We start from the raw sequence: 18922 nt of genomic DNA, 5'->3' as shown, positions 1-18922 counted from the left end.
AAAAAAAGGGACTTCAGAAGGTCAAAGCAGATGAGAACTGAGAGGAAGAGAACAAGTTGTCTTTGCTTTAAGAGAATCAGTAAAAATGGACAGGCAAATAACATCCACATGTGGTAAAGAAGTCAGAATGGGAGCTGTAAAAGTTTGTCTTTACTCAAGATAAGACCCTCTCCACAAGCAGAGCTGTGGTGGCACATGCCTTTAATCCCAGCACTTGGGAGACAGAAGCAGGTGGATCTCTGTGAGTTCAAGACCAGCCCATTCTACAGATAAGAGTTCCAGGAGAGCAAGGGCTACACGGAAGCAAAACTCAAGTTGGGAACCCAGAAAAACTTTTTTAACAACTTACAACATTCATATCAGGAAGGAATAGTAATGTAGCTGAGAATTTCTTTAAGATACCCCCATATCCCTATGGCTCTCTCAACAAGTCTGTCTTGTACTCCTAGGCTATCAAACTAACTGAGTTCCAATAAAATGCTGTGCCAGCCTTTTGGGCAGGATAGGAAGGGAATTTCATTACACTTCTGTACTTACCAGGGAATGTACTATCTGGATGGATTGAATCGCTGATGCTTCTCTTCAAGAGGTGATAAATATTGAGTGCTGTCAAATCTACAAAAATAAAGACCTGACTCAGTCATCTAACTCAAGAGTTATCATAATCTAGGCCTGTTTCAATTTCACTATCAGAGGATCTGAAGGCCAGTAAGTTGTTCACAGAATACATGTTGTTCAAGTCTATTCAAGTGCTGATACAGCAGAAAAAACAGTCAAGTCTCCTGATTTGTATACGATAGTCAGTAGCAAGAAATCAAAACTTCCTTCCAAAAGAAGTCTATACGAACTATATACATTTCTTCCTTAAAATGTCTGCTTAATCAAAACAAAGAAAATGTAATATAGAGACTAGTCAAATACATCAAAAAGCAATGCAACCAAAAGCAGCTAAAATCTTTTAAAGCTGGCCATTTCTTTTTTTAGTGTGGCATGTTTCCTTCATAGAATGTAAAACTCAGATCTGCAGAACCTATCGTTTCTTTCTGTGTTTTCTTCAAGGTGGAACCGCAAGGGATACTACTTTCTAAAAGCATACCTTTCCATAAAGCAAAAATTCGATTACTATGCCACCAGGAGATTCAACCAGGCAAATATTCAATTCACCAAGCACTTGGGGCACTGACGTCCAATACCCACAATTTTATATCTTTTCCATCGGCTTGATACTACTGTTCAATTCTTGTATAAACTACTTCAGAGAGTTGCATGTTCCCGGGACCATTCGTCCTGTACTCCTCCCTCCCTACCTCCCGGACTTCATCAGAAACTCCAATCCTTCCACTCCCCGCCGGTCTTTCCCGCCTCTTCTCAGCCCAGAGCTTACGAGGCTGTTTGTCAGTACTCTCCAGGGATGACGCCTCAGTCCCGAGCTCGATCTCCCCACCGGCCACGGGTCGAAACTTTCCTTCCCTCCAGGTGACCAGCAACAAGTACCGATCCATCTTCTTCGCGCTCGGACTCAGTTTTAGGTCTCAAAAGAGCCGCGCGCAACGCGCACTTCCGGTTTCCTGCCGCTCAGGTTGGCTGGAAAATAATGTCCTACGTCGACTTTCCCGCCAATTACTTTGGGAAATTATTCTCTCAGTAGCCACACTCTCTGCTCCTTTCATAACGAAACGGCTACCGGCGGGGACCCCAGCGTGGCTGAGAAGCAGATGAGCGCACGGCGGCGTCACTAGGAACCTTCGTGCTCGGGTATTTGTGTTTCCCGCCGGACGAGTGGTGCTGGTTCCCCGGCTGGGCCAGTGCAAACTAAAGGACGCTGCAGGTCGGGGAGCATGTCTAGCTTCTCTAGGGCGCCCCAGGTGAGCTTGTGCGTCTCGGGCAGGATAGTGTGCTCATTACGCTAGCGAAAATGAAGAGCAGTGTTCACAGGGATTTAGTGGAGCCGCTGAGCTTACAGGGAAGCTGACACCCGTACCCAAGAAGTGCTTCAGGAAGGAGTCTCATACCAGAGAGTTGTGAGTGTGGCCACCACTTGCTATCTCTGTTTCGGCTCCTTTCTCTCCCCAGTCTGCCCCTTTCGTGTCTTTTGTTCCTTGCGGAAACAGAACTAAAGTGAAATAATAGGTTAGATGACGTGGGGCAGTAAAAAGCACTGAAAGATGTTTATTTTTGTTTAGTACAATGGAGACGGGGGAGGGGGGAAAGGGAAGGGGTGGAGCTGTACCTGAGGTAGTGTAGTGTTTGTGTAGCATGCCGGAAGCCCTGGGTTCCAACCCCTGCACCGCATAAACCTGGAATTAGGGTGCACGTATGTTATCCCAGCAAATTGGGAGGTGGAGGGAGAAAGATCAGAAGTTCAAGACCAGTCTTCTCCAATATTTAGTGAGCTTGAAGTCAGCCTGCGCTACTTAAGACTGTTTAAAAAGAATGAAGACCTGTTGTAGGATTTTGACCTAGACGTCTTAGGAATCAAAAGGATCAAGCACCCAGGCTGCCAGGTGGAAGGTAAACTGTTCACAGATGGGGGATCTTTGAAGGACGAAAGGAGAATTCAGTTAGAGTGCTGTTCTAGTATACCACACAAAATACTCATGTACAAGTCAGGCTAAAACACTGGAGTGCTGAGAAGCCCACAGTGTGTTGAGGTATTGAATGTAGGTGTAAGGAGAAACAACTTTTAAGAATTCTGGTTTGGGCAACTGGAAGGCTGTCGCATAAGAAATACTGAAACTGAAGCAGATTTTAGGTAGAAGAGAAAGAATTAGTTTCTGATATGTTAATCCAAGACAACTCCTAGCCTAATGCTACTTGAAGTACATTTCCTTTAAATGTAGTTAGAGGATACATTTAAAGGATAAATTACACTACATTAATCCTCTAATTACATTAGAGGATTAATGTAGTTAGAGGTTACCTGTCTGTAATAAGATAAATACCGGATGTGAAAGTCAACATTTTAAAACTTTGATGGCAAGTTGACAAGTGGCAGCATTTGTATTGTTTATCAAACTTTTTAAAAATGTCAGTTCACATGAGATGGGGTAAACTTGTGTCTTGTGTAGGCTAGTTTAAAGTTTAGGATAACTAATAAGAAACCACAAGCTTAAGTATTCTTCTAGCATAGTCTCTGTGTTTATGCATATGAAAGCACCTGGACAAGATCTTTCTGGAGTAGAGATAATTTCCTTAGTTTGGAGACATTGAAGACAGTGATTTTATCAGAGGGCCTGAAGATTAAAGGTGTCTTGAAGGTGAGGCCTGTAATACCAGCTATTCTGGAGAATGAAGTGGGGAAAGTTGTAAGTTCAAGCCTTTGCCAGGTACAGAGTGAACTCAGGGCCAAGCTGCCTAACTCAGTGAGACTCTGACTCCAAAATGTGCAAGAGGGGCTAGTGATGTGTCTCAGCAGTAGAGTGCTTGCTTAGTATCCCAGTTGTCACACACACACATAGACATGTTGAATCTCAACTATACTTCTCTGATTGCATAGTTGTGTTTAGCTCCCCTAGATCTGAGTTCTTGAATTATCTTCAGTTGCCACTTGGCCACTCAGCTTTCTGTATAGCATACACTACTATCTTAATGCAATAATAAGAAAAGACTTCCGAACTGGTAATGGAAACAAAATATACACACACACACATTAGTGATAGTCTCTTTTTCAAAGTAATTGCTGGCATTAATTATAGAATACACATGATAGTGTGTAGTAATGTTTTTAATTATTTCCATTTTAGCTAAAATTTTCTTCATCTTTTCTAGCAATGGGCCACTTTTGCTCGAATGTGGTATCTCTTGGATGGCAGAATGCAGCCCCCTGGTAAACTTGCAGCCATAGCATCCAACAAACTTCAAGGATTAAGTAAACCAGTATACCATCCTCTGAGTAAGTATTGTCTTAGACCCATGATAAGCAGCCATGATTTACACTCCAGAATAGGAACTTCGTGAAGTTTCACTGGACTGTGTTTAAGGACTCCTTTCTGTGTATATTTGAGGACTCCATATGCTGTTCCTTCTGTAAGACCCCATCAGGTACTAAACTTAATTTGATTGTTTGTTTGTTTGTTTGTTTGTTTTGAGGCAGGGTTTCCCTGTGTAGCCCTGGCTGTCCTGGAACTTACTCTGTAGAGCAGTCTGGCCTTGAACTCAGAAATCCTCCTGCCTCTGCCTCCCAAGTGCTAGGATTAAAGGCGTGCACCACCTCTGCCTGGCTTGATTTTATTTATTTTTAATATATATATATGTGTATGTATATATATATATAATTGATTGATATATATATATCAATCACACCAGCTCTTTCAGGACAGCCCCACTTGATGGATGCTATTACCAAATAGAAACCCACCAGTAACCTCACTTCCACTCCAGTGCTGTCCTGATTTCCACTGAAAATTGAATTTCCCTTCTTACACTTATCTCTTCTCATGATGACATGCCCTTGAATGGAGAGGTTTTACTAGATGGTACCTATTTTCTAAAAATCCTTCCCTGGAAAGATAGAGCTGGCTGGTACCTATTTTCTAAAAATCCTTCCCTGGAAAGATTGAGCTGGCTATATGTGATAAGTTGCCTTCCACTCTTGAATTAAAGATTTGTTTTCTGTATGCTGTTTACAAAATAAACTTTTCATTCTAGAAGAGTTTTGCTTGTAGGCATTTCAACGTGACCTTTTATTGAGGCATTTTCCTGTCACATCCAAATTTTCCTCGGAGTAAAGCGTGGACACATCTAGTGTCTCATTAAGTTACTGATTTCTGCCTCAGATCTCTAAAACCTACATGGGTGATAATACTCTCAATGGCCTGTCTCTAGTTTTGACCTGTATGCTGAACTCTGAGTCTACTGTCTGCGCAGCATGTCCTCTTGGATATCCAGTAGTCATCAGCCCAGTTAGAGACATCATACTCCTGGTTTTCCCTACCCAAATCAACCAGCCTTCTCCCCGTCTTAATTAATAGTGTCTGTGTCCTTTTGGATGTTGTAGTTTGAAGCTTTCTCTACTTCTGTGTTCTGTGGCTCTTTTTCTGCATCCCCACACCCTGCCTAATAAGCATGACGAATTTAAAAATTAGCAGCATTCCTGCAATCTAACAGCCTTTCACCGTCTTTCCCCTCTATACTTTTTTGAATTGCTGTTCTCTATACCATCTTGCTCATACATAGTTTCCGCACAGGACTAGGTAGGCTCAGTTATCTTTTTCCAAATAACAGAATAAAACACAAAGTTGTGCGTGTCCCCTACAGGACTTAATGTAGCTCCTGAGCAACCTCTTACATTATTCCCACCTTCCCAGCTAGGGCCTTGGCATTTGAGCTGCTAGATTTTGAGATCCATGGAGCTGAAGCAAGAAAGACGTATTTAAGATGGTTGGATTTAGTTAAGAACAAGGCTCTATCGTTTTTCTTATTTCTTAATCCTGTTGCTCTTTTTCTGTAATAAACTTTTAGTGGAGTATTGGAGTAACCGACTCTGAAATCTCTGTATAGAACATGAATCTAAGGATTCTGCCGTGCTCGAGCACCTCCTGCAGTATGTGGCCCATACCTAATATTCATTGGAATTAGAAGTAGCTTTCACATGACGTTTTCAAACAGATGCTTCATAAATACAGGCACCTCTTGTTCTTCCTGGGAGTTTGGCTCTATAGTCACTGTGACAACTGAATTACTGAATATTGCACAGCACATTTGTCTCACTGTGTGAACATGTTAGCTTCTATATCAGCCAAGCTTCTCATGACCACAAGATGTCACTATAGTCAAATTTCTAAATCACCAGCATCTGATAAATGCATTCTTTTAAGAATTTTTTCCAACATTTAGTACTGTAGCAAGCATTAACTAGGTATTAGGGCTTCATAATCACTGCACACATTTTCTTTAGAAATGAACAGCAGCAAATGGTCAGACTTCTAATAATAACTATAAAGTTGACCATTAGGTATCAGAATGATAGGCAACATGAGTAATATTTGAGCTGCTTCATTTCAGGTGGACCTTTGCAAGATATTACGAGAAACCAGCTTGTCACTTACACATGATTTTGTTTTGTTTTTCCTCCCTCTCTCTCTCATCCTCTCTCTTTCTCTGCTGTGTGTGTGTGTGCGTGTGGGTGTGGGTGTGGGTGTGGGTGTGTGTGTTTTACTAGGGACCTGGGTCTCAGACCTGCTGGGCTAGCACTCTGCCTCTGAAATTTGACTTTTGTGGGAGATTTAGGTCAAGGAGGAAGGGACAGGGACTCATCAGCATATTATCCCAGTCCTCACAGTCAGGGTTTATGGTAGCAGTGACCTGTTATACATAGGCTCAGATGCCAGAAATCATGTTCACATGAGGCTTTTCATTTGACCTTACAAAACTGAAAGTAAACATAAAGACCAGTACCAATTTTTACTGCTTTTGAATAGCAATTTTGAAATATTTCTCGTACCAGATCTTAAAATCTATAAAAGCAGTGCTGAACTGGTTAAAGGGAGAGTCGGGCCTTAGCCTCTTGGCCATAAGTCACCATAGAAGGATCCTAACACTCTTGGGTTTGGCTTAAAAAAACAGTATGTTGAAGTAGGGCTTGAGGGGAGAGGGGTAAAAAGCTCCAGACTAGAAGGAAGTATTCACAAACCACATGGTTAGCAAAGGACTTGGACCTAGACTATATAAAGAACTTACCAAACAACACCAAAACACCACAACCTAATTAGAAAGTGAACAGGTACCTGACCAGGTGGCATGGACACAAAAGCCTAATACAAGCCATTGGAGAAATGCAAATTAAATCCACAATATACTCATAAAATAGTGATAATGAGTAAAAGATGAAGAAACTCTATTACCTCATATTGGTGGAAACAAATGATATAATCTAAAAAAATGATGTAGGAATTCTGATTTATTTATATTCCATACATGGACAGAAACTGTACATTTTTTATTCAAATGTTTAAACCTAAGCCACTGAATAGCTCAGTGAGTGACAATGTTTGCTGTACAACTGGCAACCTCAGTTCAATCCCTGGGAGCCTGAGAAAGGTGGAAGGAGAGAACCACATCAAGAGGGTTGGCATCTGACCTCAGTGTGAGCTTCATGCCACATGTGTTCCTGCATTCGCATACACAAAGTAACAACCTTGAAAATTTGTAACTGAAGATTACATCTATTCCATTAACAGAAATTGAGACAAAAGCAGTCATACTAGTCAGGACTCCAGCTTTCTAGACCAGTGGTTACTTTTGTATTAGTTCATAGTTCACTTAGACACAAATATTTAGTTGCAGATCCATTTTATTTTGAAGTAGTAGGAAAGTGATTTGATATAACTTACTGAGAAAAAATAATCTACATCTTAGATGTAAAAGAACTGGCTTTCATCTTAGGTTGTGGTGTTTTAACTACTGCCTGTCCAAAGAGTCTTTTTACTTCTGTAAATTTTTTAAGTGACTCTAGATGTTTTGTACATATTTACAGCCTTTTTAAAAAATGTCCATTTTAGTGAAAAGTTAAAAGATTGAATTTGTTCTTCAGGTAGGTATCGCAGCAGAGCCAGACTTGGTAGCTTTGTGTGAGCACCGGCAGATCCCCTACCCTGGAAGGCCTCAGCTACTGCAGCGGGAACTGTCTGAAGCTGGGGTCATTTCAGCACGCAGAGGCGTCCTTGGGCTTCTTTCTGGTTCTCTGTCCAACTGCTTTACTGGCCATCAGGTGTCACCTTTAGGGGCTCTCAGACGTCCCCTTTTAGCCCAGCAGCTGCAGGCTTTCCAGTTCCTCCCTTCTCTACCTCCTTTTACACTAGTGATGAAAACTGACTCACCTTATCTACCACCACTCCTTTACCCTTGATCTAAAATATGAACCTATCTGAAAATCTTGTGTTTAGATTTATTCTTTGCATTGAATCTTTTCATGCGATTTTTGGAGACTTTAGTAGTATACTAATTTATACTTTCTATTTTAGTGGCATTTAAAATATAGTTCTAGAATCTTTTGTTGATGTTTTTTCCTTAGTAGTAGAATAGTGATTTAATGTTTCAGATGAGCCAATGACATCATACACAGTGGTTCATGTTGAAACTTGCATGTTGACATTTCAGTTTGTTTTTAGATGGACACAAACATGAAGGTGTTTTTCAGGAGGAAACCATTACAGCACATGTATTTTGGTTCTCAGATCATCTGTCCTGTCCAGTATGTGTACAGTCATGGCTGAGAGTGCCATTTACGTTTAATTAGTTCAGTGTGGTTGGAAAATGCCTCGTGGCCGTAGTTAAGCATAAAGCCAGAGTGCTCCATTGTTCTCTAAAATTGAAAAGAATAATAATCGATTGTAATGTCTCACATTTGTTTCTAATTCGCCTATTGGCAAAACATACTTTGGGCTTTTTTGTACAGATTGTTTTCATATTCTTTGCTATTTGTAAAGGAAAACTTGGATCATCCACTAAAAGGTAAATGTAATAGAAATGTTGAAATGTAAACATTTTATCACAGAGATTTAATTATCAACGAGAGGATAAAGAGAATAACAATAGTGTGCCCTAAAGAATGTATTGTCATCTTTTAAATTTTTCTTTTACCATTTTTCTAGTGTTGAGATTTTGTAGCCAGCCTGCCAGCTCTGTCTCCTTAGCTAGTACTTACATCAAGAGAGACAAATGTGTGCAAGGCTGTTCTGTTGGGATTTTCATTTCTGAGTGTGTTGTTAGCACTTTGATAAGTAAATAGTCAAGCCATATTTTTTCTTAAGGCTTTGATGTTTCCGTATACAGTCTCTGCCTTGTTTCTTTTTAAACCTAGGTGACTGTGGAGACCACGTTGTCATAATAAACACAAGACATATTGCATTTTCTGGAAACAAATGGGAACAAAAAGTGTACTCCTCACATACTGGGTAAGAGAACACCATTGCTAAAGAACACAGTTCAGATGCATGGCTTTAGTAAAACCGTTGCCCTTGGTTTAAAGGAAAAGGGGAGCTTTTAAAATGGCATCTAAGAAAATACTGATTTTACTGATGTGTGTATAGCTTAGTGAACAAGAACAGCACCAGCAGTCAGGGCACACAGTCTTTCTCCTGTGATCCATCGTACTGTTCACAGTGCTGTCTGAACGCTGAAATCCACATGAGGGTTAGAGAATGATTGCTTCTAGCTCCAGTCTTGTCTGTCACCGGCTCTCCCTCCGCAGAGATGTACTTGCCCAGGTGTTCTGAGAGTTCCTAGGGACAGTGGGGCTCTCTCCCCCATCTTCCCACTTAGGCTATTATTTACTGTAAAATAGATTTTGCCATGTCAATATTGAGGTTCATAATGTTTACTGCCAGCCAGAACTCTTAAGGTTTTTTTCACATGTATTCCAGTTAAGTTTCTTCCTTTATATATGTTTTAATTGTGTTGGTCCAATGGTAAGAGATTAGCTGCTCCATTTTAGATTTTATCTCCATCGTTTGATTTTGAGGTCCTGATGTTGCTGTCTGTGTCCACTTAACCCACCATTTCTGGTGAAGGGCAGAATTTACTTAAGCCTATCTCTGTGCTATCATTCAATTTATGATTATAAATGTTGACCTTCCACTCGTTTTTTTAAAAGTTGTATGTGTATAAATATTTTGCCTCCATGTATCTTTGTGGCCCATATTAGTATAGTGCACAAAGAGGCCAGAAGAGGGCATCAGAGCCCCTGAAATTGCATTTACACACAGTTGTGAGCTGCCAGCCCTGATCGCCCCTCCTGATTAAAATCATTCTTGATTTCTGACCACAGCTTCGCCTTTGATGTCATAGTGTTCTTTTCCCCTCTTACTCAAGTGCTTCAGATACCTTCATTTTCTAAAGCCATAGTGTGTCCATTTGCCCCCTTAAAATATATTCTGGAAAGTTTGATACATTTCACAGAAATAAATTCACATGCATCTCTAGTAACTTCTGCTTCTGCTTCTCTGTAAACTGAGTTCTACAAAACAAGAAGTAACTGGGAAAGCAATAGCAAAAGCCCTGAAAACATATGTTGCCTTTAGCCAAGATGCTGTGGCAGTCCCTGCAGCATCCCATGTCTTGCTGCAGATGCAGGACAGACAGAATAGCAGGCAACGCAGTGCACTGGTGGGCAGCCTGTATGGGGAGGACGTCAGAGGGTACCACCTCCTCACTGGCTGGTGAAAAGTCACAGTGCTTTCCGTGCTGTCAGCACAGCTGCTGCTGCAGCTTACGATGATGCTTTTTAGTGTACACTGTGATGGCTCACCTTGATGCCTCTGCATGGCTCACCTTGATGCCTCTGCATGGCTTGTTCCTCTGACAAAGAGTGTCATTCACCCTCTTTGTCAAGGACTCCAGTTTATCCATTAGCCCTTGCCTCTTGTCAACTCCTGCAATGCCTTCCCTCTGTTCTTGCTGCCCAGGAGATGATCTTCTCTGTTTGCTGTTCACCATACGTTGTGTGTATCGCTTTCTTACGATTTTATGTACTGTATCATTATTATGTATTAAATTTACTTTCTAGTCAAAACCTTTAATATACATGATTTTAGAAAATGAAGAGCTTTTTAAAAGGAATGAAATTCACTTTTTATCTATGACCTGACATTTTAGGATGTATATAAGTTTATGTCTTTTTTCAGTTTCATAAAAATTATATATATATGTTTGTGTGTTTATGTGTGTCTAATGGTTTTTGATGATTGTGGGCATAATATTAGAAACAATACAATAAGGCTTTGAAATTTGTATGGATATCTGATTATTTTCATTTGCTTAATAGTGAGTTTTCTGCCCATTTGTGTTACCTCCTTTTTTTATTTTTCTAAGAGGAGGAGAGCATTACTTATTTGTTTGGGGTTCTTTGAGACAGACTTTGAAGCCCAGATTTGTCTTGAGCTCAGTATGTGACTGAAATTTGAACTCCTGATCCTCCTGTCTCTGCCTGCAAGGGCTGGGTATATAGGAGTGTGCTTCACACCCAGCTTTCTAATCACTGTCTATAGCACTGTAATAGAGCTTTTAATCTACTAGGAAAATTGATCTGATATTATATTTTTTGTTTCTTAATTAACTTTATGATTTTTTTTTTACTGTTACTTAATTTTATATAATTTAACTTGACCTTTCCAAAAATTCTTCTGGTTTCTTGTCTCAGAAAGTCCTTTCTGACAAATAATTTATGAACATCGACCTCGCACATTTTCAGTGTTGAATTACCTTGTCTAAACTCATTGAGATGTCTTGACATGGCTGAGCAGAATGGTGCCAGCACTCTTCAGGTCAGCTCCCTGTCTTCTTTACCTGTGCATCTCTAATGCACAGCAAAACCGACTCTAAGAAAGTATATGTGGGATTAATTCATATGAGGAACTTGTGGCTGTCATATCATCAGTCTTTCTTCACTTGTGAGAATCAGTTGCACAATGCATTACTCTAGTTATTCCTGCTTGGGATTTGCATTAGCTTTCCAGGTCCTTTAGGAGAAAGTCCAAAGCCCCGAAATATAGCATAAGTGTATTATGCTTTAGCATTTGCCAGCCCACTGTTAAAAATAGAAAGGTGATCTTTAGCGTAGACATTACCGAGTAGTTTTCCATGAAGGGAAAGACTATAGGAGTAGATGTCTAGACAGGTGTTTTTCTCTAAAATTGAAATTCCATGAAACAAATAAGTTGTATCACTTTGAAAATAACCCAACTTTCTCAGTAAATGTTTAAACTGTTTTTTTTAAGTTGAATTCCTAATATGTAGCTTCCTCAGACCTGTTAAAATGTTTTCAGAATTCTTGAAAGTTACTTAAAAGAAACTTAACTTGAGAGAAACTTAAATTTATGTAATCCTAAATTTTCCTTTTAGAATCCACTGGATGTCCTCTTTTTCTCTTTTATGCATTTTCATTTGCTTTCTCTTTTTGCAAAAATGATTTAAATTTTTTTCTTTTATTTAAAGTTGTAAGCCTTTACAGCCATGGATTGCCAGTTTCTTACACTTTTACAAATGTAATGTTCACCTTTGACACATAGACTTTTAAAATATTAGTTGGAGCAAATAATAGTTTTTCTCAGACTAACCCATATGCAGATATAAAGCCAGAGTCTCACTGTTATCCTGAGAGCCACTGACAGAATCTGATTTCTAAGTCTGGATCTGGTGAGCAGGCTGACTCCAGTTTGTCCATTTAAGTCTGATATTTGATCTGAGCTCTAGGAAGTATGTAATTTACTGTCTAGAACCAACCCATAATTCCTAGTGATCTTTCACTGACTTTTAGAACAGAATAGTTACCTTTGTAATGAACTGGCCAGATTACTGGTACCCACCTACAATCCCAGTACTTGGGAAGTGGAGGAGAGAAGATCAGTCGTTGAGCATTGCCCTCAGCTATGAGAGAGGAGGTAGAGACCAGCCTGAACCATGAGACCATGTCTCAGTATAAGAAGGGCAAATGAACTTGACTGCAGGACCAAGTGTTGTGCCACCACCTTTCCCCAGTTGTCACACTTAGATTGCACAGTTAGTCTCACTTGGTAGGGAACATAAATTATCTGGCTCACTGCTAGTTTTTTGTTTTTTTTTAAATAAATGAGTGGTAATCTAGGCAGAATGAATGGGTAAATGAATGAATGAATGACAAAATTAATATGAAAATAATTATGCCAAAAAAGTTTTCTGAGATAACTACCTATGAAATAGTCATAGCCACTCAAGAGAATAATATTTCAAGTAGCATAGCTTACTAAAGTATTTAGTTTTAATTTGTGTATGAGAGTGGGCGTATGCACATTCCACAGCACAGACGGAGGTCAGGGGACAACCTCGGGTGATGATCCTTAACCTTCACCTTGGTTTTAAGTCAGGGTTTCTGGTTTCTGGGTTTTGTGCTGTGTGTGCTTTTCTGCTCTTACATGTTCTCTTGCACCTCCCATCTCGAAGGGGCAATAGGACTATAGATGGCTGCTCTGCATCTGGCTTTGATATGGCTCCCGGGATCCAAACTCATGTCCTCATTCTTGCACAGCAAACACTTCACTCACCAAGTCACTTCTTCAGCCTCCTTACTATTTCTTTATTCTTCCTCAATTGATTTTTTAAAAAAGACATCTTGGAGCTGTCTCAGCAGTTAAGAACTCTGGCTGCTCTTCCAGAGGACCTGGGTTCAGTTTCAGCACCCATACGACCGTCTTTAATTCCATTTCCAGGGCATCTGATACCCTCTCTTGCCTTCTGTGAGCATCAGGCACACATGTGGTACATAGACATACATGCAGGCTAAATACCCATACAACCAAAAATAATGATAAAACTTTAAAAAGAAAGACATCCTAAGGCTGGAAAGATATTTCAGCACTTAATAGCACTTACTGCTCTCATGGTAAGATCCCAGTACCACATGGCACCTGACAACTGCCTGTAATGCCAGTTCCAGGGAATGCTTGCATCTAGCTTCTACAGGCTCCTGCACACACATGGTGCACATAAACACACGTAAAAATAATAGATCTATAAAGAAAGATATCCTCTTAAAATTACTTTTATTCATCGTGTGTGTGTGTGTGTGTACATGGACAGTTGCCCACACACATGGGTATGGTGGTCAGAGAACAACTTCTACTTTATGGAGTAAAGGAGTCAGTACTACTTTATGGGTCCCTGGGAACAAACTCAAGTTGTCAAGCTTGGGTATAAACACTGTTAGCCACTGAGCCATTTCACTGATCCCATTACTATTTAATTTTTAAGAACTAATAAGCATAGAATACAAAAACAAAATATAATTTGTTAGAATCATTATGTTGTTATAAAAGCATGATCATCTTAAGAATATGTTTCTTCTTTTAACAGCTACCCAGGTGGCTTTAGACAAGTAACAGCTGCGCAGCTTCACCAGAAAGACCCAGTAGCGGTAAGCTTATTGTGTGTCTTGGTTATCTGGCAAGACTGATTCAGACTTTTTTTACCGTGTCCCTTCTCATGTAGGCACCATTCAGGGCAATACATGCTTCAGTGTATTATACAAAGTTTCTGGAGGTTTTTGTTTGTTTGGTAGGTTGCTTTTTTGAGACAAGATTTCTCTGTGTAGCTCTGGCTGTTCAAGAACTGATTCTATAGATGAGGCTGACCTCAAACTCACAGAGATCTGAATGCTGAGATTAAAGGTGTGCCTCCCCCTTCCACCTGGCTACACAAAGTTTTATTAATGTTATGTTCATTACTATTCAATTCTATTTTCTAATTACTGTCATTTGTTATAGCAACTCAAAGATTTTAGATAGGTTGTTTTTTTTTTGGGTTTTGTTTTGTTTTTTGTTTTTTGGCCAAATCTGTCTCTGCCTAGAATATGATGAGCTTGCTCCAAATACCTTGGAGAAAGAAAGAGGGATATAATATATTTCCTTAGTATATTTTAATCTTAACAACTGTTTGCCTGATTAATTATCTGATTAAAGGTTTATTTGATACTGAAATCTGTGTTATAGATTTGTTCATTTCTATATAGCTCTGTCACTTGGAGGATTTTGAAGGTTTGGTGTTAAGTAAGTTTAGAGTGATAATCCTAGAGAACAGATAGATCAAGGTCAGTGTGTTTGGCCTTCTTCATCTCCAGCAATACTTCTTACCTTGAGGTCTACTGCTCTCCTAATCTTGAAAAGGCATGTTTGTTAATAATTAAACCCAGTGTCTAGGTCATGCTAGGCAGCCATTCTACCATTGAACTGCATTTCTAGCCCTACAAGCTATTTTAAGCAACAATTCATAGCTCAATTATTAATTTAATAAATACATATTTATTATTATTGAAGTATATGAAATAATAAACACCATTATTAGCATTATTAGGAGTGTAGCTCTTCAGTGTTGATGGCTTCTGGCAGGGGCATAGGCAAGAATACAAATGTCTTTAACGGGCTGCTGCCCACTGGGAGTTTGACCATGCTCCAGTGAGTATGTGGGCAACACAAATTGGACTTGTATGCTTTTTTTTCTTTTCTTTGGGACAGAGCATGGGGGTAAGGGGGAGGACCTGGGAGAATTAAGAAGCAAGTGTGATTGGAGTGCATTGTATGAAATTCCCAAATAACCAATGAAAATGTGTTGGGAAAATAATAATAATAAACATTATTATTGTTTATTATCATTTGAATGATATACTCAGCAAAGTTATAATCCATATGTTTGTCTACTCCTGCTAAAAGTAAGCCTCCTTTTTGGTATTTCATAATTTATTTTTTCTTCTTAGCTGTCAATAAACCTGGTCTTTGAACTATACTCATAGAAGAAAAAGCCCTTTCCTTTTGGGTAACTGTTAGCTTTTTTCTTAAATGCATTTATAAGTGAATAAGGTATCACTGCAAAAACACTCCTTATTTTCATAGAAAGAAACTGGAGGGAGGGTAAATACATTGGTTGTCATGATACAGCCATTTGTTTAGTGCTACCTAGAGTTTCCTTGATGGAGTGTAGGAGAGGGGTGTCCCGTTGTACTTGGGCTGGCTGCATTAGAAGCTCCACATTTGCTGTCTGGATCATTCATGTAAACACTACTTCTCGGGAAGTAGTTAACACTCTGTTTCACAGGTAGTATGCTTTTAAACTATTACAGGGCCCTGTATTGTGCTCGACTTATTTGCTGTGGCTTGCATAGAAAAACTGTAAGGCTGGATGGATAATGCTCTCTAATATAACTGTTACAACAAATTAGAGTTTTAATTATAAGTATCTTAAAAGTTTGAGAAGTTTCTGTTTCATTCGGGTATGTTAACAGTATACTGGGAGGCAATATTCAACTTTAATATTGATACCATAAGGTTTGTAAAACGTATTTTAAATTTTTTCTTACTTTTCAAGTTACCATGCAACAAATGGGTTTAATTATGGCAATTTTATACACGTGTCTTTACGCTTTGTTCTAATTTTAGTTTTGATGAACAAAAATTGAAAGATACTACAAAATGTTTGGTGAAGGCTTATAAAATATTCCATTTAAACCTATTTACATTATTACCTCATTGAAAGATCTCAATTTGCTAACATTTTATTTATCAATTTTTGTAATGTGATGGGTGTATTTACCTGCATGTATGTCTGTGCACCATGTGTGTGCAGTGCCACAAAGGTGTGACATCCTAATGACTTATGGGGAGAAGTGTATTTTGCATGTGCTTGCACACCCTGTGTTTCTGTTCCTGGCAGTAATACTGTTTAATTTGAATGCCAGTACAGCGGTTGATAGGTAGGTGGAATTAGGTCACTCTATCTGTACTCAGTTTTCTCTGCTAGGTACGGCTGGTTACAGTACTTGCCTCGCGGCATCATAAATACATTGTTAAAATGTGACGCATTGACTACCATACAAGTAGTAAATTGTTGGTGGATGTTCACTGTGACCATTGCTGCTAATTTGTGTCTTACTGTCAGTGTGACTACACTCAGATTAGTTTGTGAATTTAAAGCTCACAGTGTCCCTCCTGGAGGAGACAGGATTCAGGTCCCATGGGTTCTTGTATAAGCTTAGAGGGTGACTTAGGTTAAAACTGAGCACATTCAAGGTGCTCTCTAGTCCCTTCTGTTTGCTTTTTTACTCAGGAAACAATAAGCGAGTGGCCCTTTAGGAAACACCAATGTAGAAGATAACAGAAGTCCCTTTCTGGTGCTCCTGTGTGATGTACTTAGCCTGTCTCCTTCCCGGTTCACACAGAATCTTAGCCATACCTTTGCACAACCATCTCTAATTGTGTCTGCTTTCAGTCTCGCCTGAGTCTCACCTTGTGTGAAGCCCTCTGTGTATCTGTTTTTCAGATTGTGAAATTAGCTATTTATGGCATGCTGCCCAAAAACCTGCATAGAAGGACAATGATGCAAAGGCTACATCTTTTTCCAGACGAGGTAAGTCGGCAGCGGCGAGGGTGTGCCGAGGGCGGTGCTTCTCCTCGGTGCGCAAGGAAGCACTACTTCCTGCTTTCCAGCAGTTGCTGTAGGCTTGTTGTCAGTAATTGGATCTCAGCTTCCAACATGGTTATTGTATTTTAAATGGAACATAATACACACATGCATGAGCACATGTATGCATATACACTGGTAATCATTCCTCCATTAAACGAGTAAGTGATGTATCATTGAGCTAAAGGTCAAAAAAATAATAGAAAAATCAACAAGTTCTGTTTGCCTGTCAGCCACTGCTTTCTTTTTAATGGGAACTATTGTGGATATGTGAAACAGGGGCCTCAGTGATGGTGTCATCACCTGTAAAAAAAATAATAATAATTTTGTTTCATTTTATGTGCTGAATAGTACACTCTCCATGGATCATGGATTAATAACCCTGGTTGCTAATTCTTGCCAATGACTTAACAAGGCGTTTTAAAGATTTATTTTATTTATTTTATGTATATGAGTACACTGTAGCTGTACAGATGATTGTAAGCCACCATGTAGCTGCTGGGATTTGAACTCGGGACCTCTGGAAGAGCAGTAAGTGCTCTTAACTACTGAGCCATCTCTCCAGCCCAACAAGGAATTTTTTAAGTGATGACCTATACAAGCTATGTCACTATCTGCACGACCAAGCTAAATTCTGAGAGGGAAAAGTAACGTTTAGAAGGCCTGGATACAACGACTGGTATGCACACTCAGCCAGATAGAAAAGTGTAAGAGTGGACCAAGACAGCTCCTTTTTATAGCAGACAAGAGAGGAATAAATTAATTACTACTTTTTAAAAATTAAATTGCCAAGGTGGTACATATCTGTAACCCAGCTCTTAGAAGGCTCAGGTAGGATGATTACAAGTTCAAAGCCAGTCTGGGCTGTCTAGGGTATTTTTTACAGCCAACCTGGATCCAACTTTGTCTCAGAAAACAAGGAGCAGTAAACAGAAAGGAGGGAGAGCAGGAAGAAGGACAATTACAGAGGGCATCACTACTCCATTGGACTTCTCGGGATTTATACAATGTGCTTTAAGGATTGTGGTGTTTTCGCATTCCTTTTGCTTGTTTTTACTACTAAGTTCATTATTTACTAATAAATGTATTTTAAGAGTTCTAAGTCCTAAATGTGTTTAATGTAGGATATTCCGGAAGATATTCTTAAGAATTTAGTGGAAGAGCTTCCTCAGCCACGGAAAGTGCCTAAACGGCTGGACGAGTACACCCAAGAAGAGATAGAGGCTTTCCCGAGAGTGTGGGCTCCGTAAGTGTGTTTTCCCTGTGTCTTTCCACTCCTGTTTGCAAGCTGAACTCTGAGAAATGTAAGACCCGTACAGGTGGCAGGAGCAAACAGTGTCAGGTCCCCTTAGCAAATCATCAGCTCCTGACCTCAAACCCCAAAGGTCTATAAGCCTTGTGACCAAGTGAAGTAAGTGCAAGGGTGTTGTTGGATACTGCAAGTGAGGCCACCTTCTATGTGGTGACTGTTTTAGTGGTAACTCCACTGTCATCATCCTAAAGGGGGGTGTCTGCATTTTCAAATCGCATTGTAAGGCAAGAATGTCACTTAATGAAAGTCCATTGACTCGGGAATTTTAGTTTTGATCCAAGACAAAAAAAACAAAATGTTTTTCTCACTTCCACACAAATTTCCTGTACTTTATATGTCCATTATGACATATTATTATTATTTTATTATTTTTATTAGATATTTTCTTTATTTACATGTCATATGATTTCTCCTTTCCAGGTTCCCCCTTCCCCCAAAAAAACAACAAGGAAAAAAACCCTTGTTCCCTCCCTCCTCCCCCTGCTCACCACCCCACCTTCTCTCACTTACTGGCCCTGGCATTACCCTACGCTGGGGCACAGAACCTTCACAGGGCTAAGGGCCTCTCCTCCCATTGATGATTGACTTGGCCATCCTCTACTATACACATGCTACCAGAGCCATCAGACCCACCATGTGTACTCCTTGGTTGGTGGTTTAGTCCCTGGGAGCTCTGAGGGTACTAGTTAG

At 39.7% G+C, this 18922-nt stretch overlaps 2 protein-coding genes across 5 annotated transcripts in view; one reads left to right on the top strand and one right to left on the bottom strand.

Annotated features, from left to right (window-relative positions):
* Positions 1 to 1521, bottom strand: part of Mtbp (MDM2 binding protein) — a 66425-nt gene extending 64904 nt beyond the window's left edge. For all 3 annotated transcript variants that reach the window (XM_031358029.1, XM_031358030.1, XM_031358031.1), the window contains exons 1-2: positions 1385 to 1521; positions 538 to 615 (exon numbers count right to left, since the gene is read on the bottom strand). In XM_031358029.1, coding sequence (XP_031213889.1) covers positions 538 to 615; positions 1385 to 1502 — 196 coding nt within the window. In that variant the 5' untranslated portion in view covers positions 1503 to 1521. The remainder of the gene's footprint in view (positions 1 to 537; positions 616 to 1384) is intronic.
* Positions 1522 to 1698: 177 nt separating this feature from the next.
* Mrpl13 (mitochondrial ribosomal protein L13) overlaps positions 1699 to 18922 on the top strand; it is a 25441-nt gene continuing 8217 nt past the window's right edge. The window contains exons 1-6 of one of the 2 annotated variants that reach the window (XM_031358032.1): positions 1699 to 1865; positions 3769 to 3892; positions 8801 to 8894; positions 13825 to 13885; positions 16780 to 16866; positions 18045 to 18166. In XM_031358032.1, the coding sequence (XP_031213892.1) occupies positions 1839 to 1865; positions 3769 to 3892; positions 8801 to 8894; positions 13825 to 13885; positions 16780 to 16866; positions 18045 to 18166 (515 nt within the window). In that variant the 5' untranslated portion in view covers positions 1699 to 1838. Of the gene's footprint in view, positions 1866 to 2371; positions 2512 to 3768; positions 3893 to 8800; positions 8895 to 13824; positions 13886 to 16779; positions 16867 to 18044; positions 18167 to 18922 lie in introns of those variants that run through there. The other variant, XM_031358033.1, reaches the window with a different exon arrangement.

The sequence above is a fragment of the Mastomys coucha genome, unplaced genomic scaffold, assembly GCF_008632895.1.
Source record: "Mastomys coucha isolate ucsf_1 unplaced genomic scaffold, UCSF_Mcou_1 pScaffold7, whole genome shotgun sequence".
In the NCBI taxonomy this organism is placed as follows: Eukaryota; Metazoa; Chordata; class Mammalia; order Rodentia; family Muridae; genus Mastomys; species Mastomys coucha.
This window is presented reverse-complemented; position numbering and strand designations above follow the sequence as displayed.